Source organism: Oncorhynchus tshawytscha, linkage group LG16 (genome assembly GCF_018296145.1).
Source record: "Oncorhynchus tshawytscha isolate Ot180627B linkage group LG16, Otsh_v2.0, whole genome shotgun sequence".
NCBI classification, from domain to species: Eukaryota; Metazoa; Chordata; class Actinopteri; order Salmoniformes; family Salmonidae; genus Oncorhynchus; species Oncorhynchus tshawytscha.
Window position 1 is genome coordinate 27,161,305 of NC_056444.1, and position 8,268 is coordinate 27,169,572.

General features: G+C 46.2%; 1 protein-coding gene across 2 annotated transcripts in view; it reads right to left on the bottom strand.

Annotated features, from left to right (window-relative positions):
• The window catches only part of LOC112253186 (AN1-type zinc finger protein 4), a 38,801-nt gene extending 35,780 nt beyond the window's left edge, over positions 1–3,021 (bottom strand). Inside the window, exons 1-3 of one of the 2 annotated variants that reach the window (XM_024425198.2) lie at positions 2,783–3,021; positions 2,540–2,621; positions 1,074–1,383 (exon numbers count right to left, since the gene is read on the bottom strand). In XM_024425198.2, the coding sequence (XP_024280966.1) occupies positions 1,074–1,257 (184 nt within the window). In that variant the 5' untranslated portion in view covers positions 1,258–1,383; positions 2,540–2,621; positions 2,783–3,021. Of the gene's footprint in view, positions 1–1,073; positions 1,384–2,539; positions 2,626–2,782 lie in introns of both variants that reach the window. The other variant, XM_024425197.2, reaches the window with a different exon arrangement.
• Between the last annotated feature and the right edge of the window lie 5,247 nt (positions 3,022–8,268).

The following is an 8,268-nucleotide window of genomic DNA, read 5'->3' on the forward strand; positions in this document are numbered from 1 at the left end:
ATAAAACATTGAACATATGTGGACAGAAACTACAAAGATTCTTAAAGAGCATTATGTATAAATAGCCATATCAATAGTATTAAATAGGAACATGATTTGTGAGGCGAATCAGTGTCCACAGATTCAGTTACTGGTACCATTTACCACACCACTGACAACCGTAGAGAACATATTGACTCCCCTCTGCCTCTTCCGATAGGCTCTCGTACAATATTAAAACCTGAGGAAGAACATGCATAGCTGCATCATAAACGCCTACTTTATTTTTTACAACCGCCATCACTCTACACACAATCTGCATCCCAAACGGCACCCTATTCCCCTATGAGCCCTGGTAAAAAAAGTAGTGTACTATATAGGGAAGGGTATAGGATGCCATTTGGGACGCAACCGATGTTCCTCTCCCGAACGCCTCCATCCCCCCCGGCTGTACTTCATCACTACTAAACACACTGGCTCCCAGAGCCTCCCACCTCACCAGGCCCAGCTCAGCTCAGCCGTGGCTGGATTGATGAGGACGTTTGGGGCATTTAATATCCCAAACGTGCAGTGCTCTATCGAGCTCTCAAGGAAGACGGACGGAGGATGAGGCCGAATAAATGATGAAAGTGAAGTGCTTGGATTAAATAAGGTTTAAGGTGTGTGGAAAGCCAACTAGCCAGAGCCCTTGTCTGCTTGGCCGGAGGAGCAGGGTGATATACTAAGTCTGATGCTGTGAGGATATAAATGTTTCTACTAAAACAGAAAGCCATTCTTTGCAATGGAATACATTTGTATCCATCCCTCTTCTTGGCTTAGAAATGTATTTTGCATTGCTTAGCTCATCTTCTGTGCAAGAAGAAAGTGAACATCAACATACCTATTATTCTAGGCAGCCAAGATTAGTATTGCATTGAGTCTGAGCTTATTCATAGATCATTTTCAATTGGCCATTTTTCAGGTCGCATTTCACCAGACAGTGTTAGACAGGGAGGGAGCCTATCCTGCTTAAGTAAAGGAAGGGGAAACAGTACAGCCTTGTAGCCTACATGCTGGGTTAGTAAGAGTCACTACTGTACTGTTATATACCGTACCTTCCAGCCTCTGGATCTTGGCCTTGACAGAGATGACAGTCTCGATGGGCGAGACACGCAGCTCAAAGCAGGTCCCCGTCAAAGTTTCGATGAACAGCTCCATGGTCTCGTAGAACGGCAACTTGTACTGGAAGGTCCCCACACTGTCGTCGTTATAGATAGGCGGCTCCTTTCTGTCCGGCATCTTGGTGAGGTCAGGACTGCTTTAGGGGGAGGGGGGGGTGGGAGGGGCGGCGGCCCAGGGGAAGGGAGAGGGGGATGGGTGTTCTCCGTTGTCACCACGGTAACACATCATGCAGGAAGCCCCAAGCTGTGGAGAGAGAGAGGTCTCAGTACCTTGACCTTTCTTCTAAGTCCAAGGTCATCCGTTCTGCTCCTCATACAGACACCATGAGGAAAGAGACAAAAACAGTGATTTGTAGCAGTCTAAGGCACTGCATCTCAGTGCTATAGGCGTCACTACAGACCCTGGTTCGATTCCAAGCTGTATCACAACCGGCTGTGATTGGGAGTCGTACAATTGGCCCAGCGTGGTCCAAGTTAGGGTTGGCCGTCATTGTAAATAAGAACTGTCGTGCCTAGTTAAATAAAGGTTAAATAAAAATGTAAGTAGGGAAGGAGGGGTGGAGTTGACATGCCTGTATGAACCTGGTAGGTAAGGAGTCCTTTACTTCCCTGACAACAAACAATCAACTATCAACATGAAACATCTAGGTCCTACATTATGCAAGGAGGCCTAAGCCCTCTGTTAATAGGAGTGAGCAGAATGCAAAGCATTCCATTATGTCATTCGGAAGAAATGCGTATTAAAATATTATCACACCAAGACACACACTGAAATGTCACAAACTCTGTCACCTTAAATAGGCATAGGTCTATATGAGAGAGCAATAGTTCAGATCAAGAAATTACAGTCAAATTTTAGTGACAAGTGTAAATCTTTATAAGCACCTTCATGAAACATTTTGCAGAGAACAAGGCCCAGGCCACAGCTCCTGGCTGCAATATAGTCAGCTGTTAGCCTATATAAAGCCATTGGGAGGAGTATGTGGTGTCAAACACACAGACAGCTCTCTGCAGGCACTGTGGCAGGCCTCTTTGACAGTTAACCCGTATTTTATGTGACTGCAGGAACATTTACATTTTAAAAGCATGCAAATGCAAAGTTGTGGGCTGATTGATAGGCAAACAACTAGAGATCCCTTTCACACCAACACTGTAATGACCACGTTAACTGTATTCCCAATGTTTAAGGCTATATTATACCATTTTAACAGTCAGCTGCCCTAAATGTGTGTCAATCGTGAAAACAAAGGGTCTTAATATTTCCTTTATCAGTGACTTGCTTGTTACACATGGCAAATACTTGACAAAGGATGTTAACTTGAAAGCTATCTAGTTAATACACGACCAGACAGCAAGCTTTTCTCTGTGTCTCACCAGAAACCCTAGCGTTTTGAACTCACCTTAGCAGCATCCCAAGACTAGCTGGCAAGAGTACACCGGCGATGGCTGTCGTCCCAAGACTACAAATACTCCGTATGTTAGCTAGCTTGACACAATAAAATAGCACAAATGAAAGACAGTAGTAGCGAACTAAATGCATTCATTATTTAGCTAGCTAGGAAGTTCGTTAATCTAAATATGTAACTAAATATGTTGCCGCTAGCTACCGAGCTAACCAGTTTAGCAACCCAAACAATGGCTACCTTGCTGGGGTCGATGGCTGGCTAGCAAGCTGCTTCGCCTACTCTCCTCTTCATATTCGACATTGTAGATTAGAATCAAAAGGGTCTGCTTATCTTCATGCTTAAATAGAAAAAGAAAAGCCTGAAAGCTTCCCTTATTGCCCATGAACTGTAATAGATTGGTAAACCTTTCGGTTTTCGTGAACTCTACTCATCTCACCTGTCAAAAAACAGGAGGCTCCTGAACCAGCCCATTGTGACTCTCTTGATTGACAACAAAGGCATCCAATGACGCAACGTGAAAAGTCGAGGTGTTCCAATGAGGAGTACACAGACAAGGGACCAATATTATTTGGTCACAGAGACAGACCCTTTCTGCTTCAACACTGGCTTCAGAGTTACAAATAATGGAATAATGCAAACGGTTGTCTCTCTACATTTCAATAACTGGAAGTGTAAACTCTATGGCTTTATGCCACAATGACTAACACCACAATGACTAACGCCCTGTAGCACTCACATCTGTAATCAGGAAGTGCTTTGAACTAGACACACTCCAATTTACATACCGCCCCAACAGATCAATAGACAACAATGTCAACACTGCTCTCACCTACCTAGATAAGGCGAATATCAATGTGAGAATGCTTTTCATTGACTATAGCCCAGCGTTCAGCACCATTGTTCCCTCCAAGCTCATCACCAATCTTAGGACCATGGGACTGAACACCTCCCTCTGCAGCTGGATCCTGGACTTCCAGATGGCCGACCCCAGGTGGTGAGGGTAGGCAACATCACCTCTGCTACACTGACCCTCGCACAGGGGCCCACCTGAGGTGTGTGCTTAGTCCCCTCTTATCATCACCCAGTGCCTGGGCTTACCTCTGCTGTACCCGCACCCCACCATACCCCTGTCTGCGCATTATGCCCTGAATATATTCTACCATGCCCAGAAATCTGCTCCTTTTATTCTTTGTCCCCAATGCTCTAGGCGACCAGTCTTGATAGCCTTTAGCCGCACCCTCATACTACTCCTCCTCCTCTGTTCCGCGGCTGATGTGGAGGTAAACCCAGGCCCTGCATGTCCCCAGGCACCCTCATTTGTTGACTTCTGTGATCGAAAAAGCCTTGGTTTCATGCATGTCAACATCAGAAGCCTCCTCCCTAAGTTTGTTTTACTCACTGCTTTAGCACACTCTGCCAACCCTGATGTCCTTGCCATGTCTGAATCCTGGCTTAGGAAGGCCACCAAAAATTCTGAGATTTCCATACCCAACTATAACATTTTCCGTCAAGATAGAACTGCCAAAGGGGGAGGAGTTGCAGTCTACTGCAGAGATAGCCTGCAAAGTAATGTCATACTTTCCAGGTCCATACCCAAACAATTCGAACTACTACTTTTTAAAATTACTCTCCCCAGAAATAAGTCTCTCACTGTGGCCGCCTGCTACCGACCCCTCTCAGCTCCCAGCTGTGCCCTGGACACCATTTGTGAATTGATCGCCCCCATCTAGCTTCAGCGTTTGTTCTGTTAGGTGACCTAAACTGGGATATGCTTAACACCCCGGCAGTCCTACAATCTAAGCTAGATGCCCTGAATCTCACACTAATCATCAAGGAACCCACCACGTACAACCCTAAATCTGTAAACAAGGGCACCCTCATAGACGTTATCCTGGCCCTCCAAATACACCTCCGCTGTCTTCAACCAGGATCTCAGCGATCACTGCCTCATTGCCTGTATCCGCTACGGAGCCGCAGTCAAACGACCACCCCTCATCACTGTCAAACGCTCCCTAAAACACTTCTGCGAGCAGGCCTTTCTAATCGACCTGGCCCGGGTATCCAGGAAGGATATTGACCTCATCCCGTCAGTTGAGGATGCCTGGTCATTCTTTAAAAGTAACTTCCTCACCATCTTAGATAAGCATATTCCGTTCAAAAAATGCAGAACTAAGAACAGATATAGCCCTTGGTTCACTCCAGACCTGACTGCCCTCGACCAGCACAAAAACATCCTGTGGCGGATAGCAATAGCATCGAATAGTCCCCGCGATATGCAACTGTTCAGGGAAGTCAGGAATCAATACACGCAGTCAGTCAGGAAAGCAAAGGCCAGCTTCTTCAAGCAGAAATTTGCATCCTGTAGCTCTAACTCCAAAAAGTTCTGGGACACTGTAAAGTCCATGGAGAACAAGAGCACCTCCTCCCAGCTGCCCACTGCACTGAGGCCAGGTAACACGGTCACCACCGATAAATCCATGATTATCGAAAACTTCAACAAGCATTTCTCAACGGCTGGCCATGCCTTCCTCCTGGCTGCTCCAACCTCGGCCAACAGCTCCCCTTCTCCTTCTGAAAGATGTTCTGCTGCAAAACCTGGACCCGTACAAATCAGCTGGGCTTGACAATCTGGACCCTCTATTTCTGAAACTATCCGCCGCCATTGTCGCAACCCCTATTACCAGCCTGTTCAACCTCTCTTTCATATCGTCTGAGATCCCCAAGGATTGGAAAGCTGCCGCAGTCATCCCCCTCTTCAAAGCGGGAGACATCCTGGACCCAAACTGTTACAGACCTATATCTATCCTGCCCTGCCTATCTAAGGTCTTCGAAAGCCAAGTCAACAAACAGATCACTGACCATCTCGAATCCCACCGTACCTTCTCCGCTGTGCAATCTTGTTTCCCAGCCGGCCACGGGTGCACCTCAGCCACGCTCAAGGTACTAAACGATATCATAACCGCCATCGATAAAAGACAGTACTGTGCAGCCGTCTTCATCGACCTGGCCAAGGCTTTCGACTCTGTCAATCACCATATTCTTATCGGCAGACTCAGTAGCCTCGGTTTTTCTAATGAATGCCTTGCCTGGTTCACCAACTACTTTGCAGACAGAGTTCAGTGTGTCAAATCAGAGGGCATGTTGTCCGGTCCTCTGGCAGTCGCTATGGGGGTGCCACAGGGTTCAATTCTCGGGCCGACTCTTTTCTCTGTATATATCAATGACGTTGCTCTTGCTGCGGGCGATTCCCTGATCCACCTCTACGCAGACGACACCATTCTGTATACTTCTGGCCCTTCCTTGGACACTGTGCTATCTAACCTCCAAACGAGCTTCAATGCCATACAACACTCCTTCCGTGGCCTCCAACTGCTCTTAAACGCTAGTAAAACCAAATGCATGCTTTTCAACCGTTCACTGCCTGCACCCGCACGCCCGACTAGCATCACCACCCTGGATGGTTCCGACCTAGAATATGTGGACATCTATAAGTACCTAAGTGTCTGGCTAGATTGTAAACTCTCCTTCCAGACTCATATCAAACATCTCCAATATAAAATCAAATCTAGAGTCGGCTTTCTATTCTGCAACAAAGCCTCCTTCACTCACGCCGCCAAACTTACCCTAGGAAAACTGACTATCGTACCGATCCTCGACTTCGGCGATGTCATCTACAAAATAGCTTCCAATACTCTACTCAGCAAACTGGATGCAGTTTATCACAGTGCCATCCGTTTTGTTACTAAAGCACCTTATACCACCCACCACTGCGACCTGTATGCTCTAATCGGCTGGCCCTCACTATATATTCGTCGCCAGACCCGCTGGCTCCAGGTCATCTACAAGTCCATGCTAGGTAAAGCTCCACCTTATCTCAGTTCACTGGTCACGATGGCAACACCCACCCGTAGCACGCGCTCCAGCAGGTGTATCTCACTGATCATCCCTAAAGCCAACACCTCATTTGGCCGCCTTTCCTTCCAGTTCTCTGCTGCCTGTGACTGGAACAAATTGCAAAAATCGTTGAAGTTGGAGACTTTTATCTCCCTCACCAATTTCAAACATCTGCTATCTGAGCAGCTAACTGATCGCTGCAGCTGTACATAGTCCATCGGTAAATAGCCCACCCAATTTACCTACCTCATCCCCATACTGTTTATATTTATTTACTTTTCTGCTCTTTTGCACACCAGTATCTCTACCTGCACATGACCATCTGATCATTTATCACTCCAGTGTTAATCTGCAAAATTGTAATTATCTGCCTACCTCCTCATGCCTTTTGCACACGTCGTCGCGCTAGAAAGAGGCCTGTGTTCCGAATGTACAATTCCGAGTTGGATGAAAATTCAAAACGTATTTTCCCAGTCGTAGCTCATTTTTCCACAGTTTCCATTTGTCTTGAACTCACTAAAGTCCGATTTTGCAGTTCCGAGTTAACAGTTGTTTCGCCACAAATCATGCTTCATTGACAGCATGGCCGATGTTGAATGTTTATCATTTTCAACTAGGAAAAGAGACCACACATCCACTCCACTGAATAGCAGGATAATGATTGCTTTGCAATGCTTGCAGTTAGCCACACTGATTCCTTGCAAACCACTTTTTGTTGAATTTGCGATTTCCAACTTGTTGTGTAATGTTTATGTCCAATGGCCAATGAGCACAAATACGTTTTATCTATAATTTCTCTTCATTATTTGTCTTCATATGACAAGAATTTAAAAGGATTTGCCATTAGACTGTAGACTTGATTCATGATGATGACAGCTAACTAAGATTTTGAAAGTTTGATGTTGACATGATCAGTCCAAAGCTACAGTTCATACAGTGGGGAGAACAAGTATTTGATACACTGCCAATTTTGCAGGTTTTCCTACTTACAAAGCATGTAGAGGTCTGTAATTGTTATCATAGGTACACTTCAACTGTGAGAGACGGAATCTAAAACAACAAAAAAAATCCAGAAAATCACATTGTATGATTTTTAAGTAATTAATTTGCATTGGCAGAACACTGACATTTCTGTCTTGCAGGAAATCACGCACAGAACAAGCAGTATGGCTGGTGGCATTGTCATGCTGGAGGGTCATGTCAGGATGAGTTTGCAGGAAGTGTACCACATGAGGGAGGAGGATGTCTTCCCTGTAACGCACAGCATTGAGATTGCCTGCAATGACAACAAGCTCAGTCCGATGATGCTGTGACACACCGCCCCAGAACATGACGGACCCCTCTATCTCCAAATCGATCCCACTCCAGAGTACAGGCCTCGGTGTAACGCTTATTCCTTAGACGATAAACGCGAATCCGACCATCACCCCTGGTGAGACAAAACTGTGAATCGTCAGTGAAGAGCACTTTTTACCAGTCCTGTCTGGTCCAGCGATGGTGGGTTTGTGCCCATAGCGACGTTGTTGCCGCTGATGTCTGGTGAGGACCTGCCTTACAACAGGCCTACAAGCCCTTAGTCCAGCCTCTCTCAGCCTATTGCGGACAGTCTGAGCACTGATGGAGGAATTTTGCGTTCCTGGTGTAACTCGGACCGTTGTTGTTGCCATCCTGTACCTGTCCCACGTGTGATGTTCAGATGTACCGATCTTGTGCAGGTGTTGTTACACGTGGTCTGCCACTGCGAGGACGATCAGCTGTCTGTCCTGTTTCCCTGTAGTGCTGTCTTAGTCGTCTCACAGTACGGACATCTGCAGTCCTCATACCTCCTT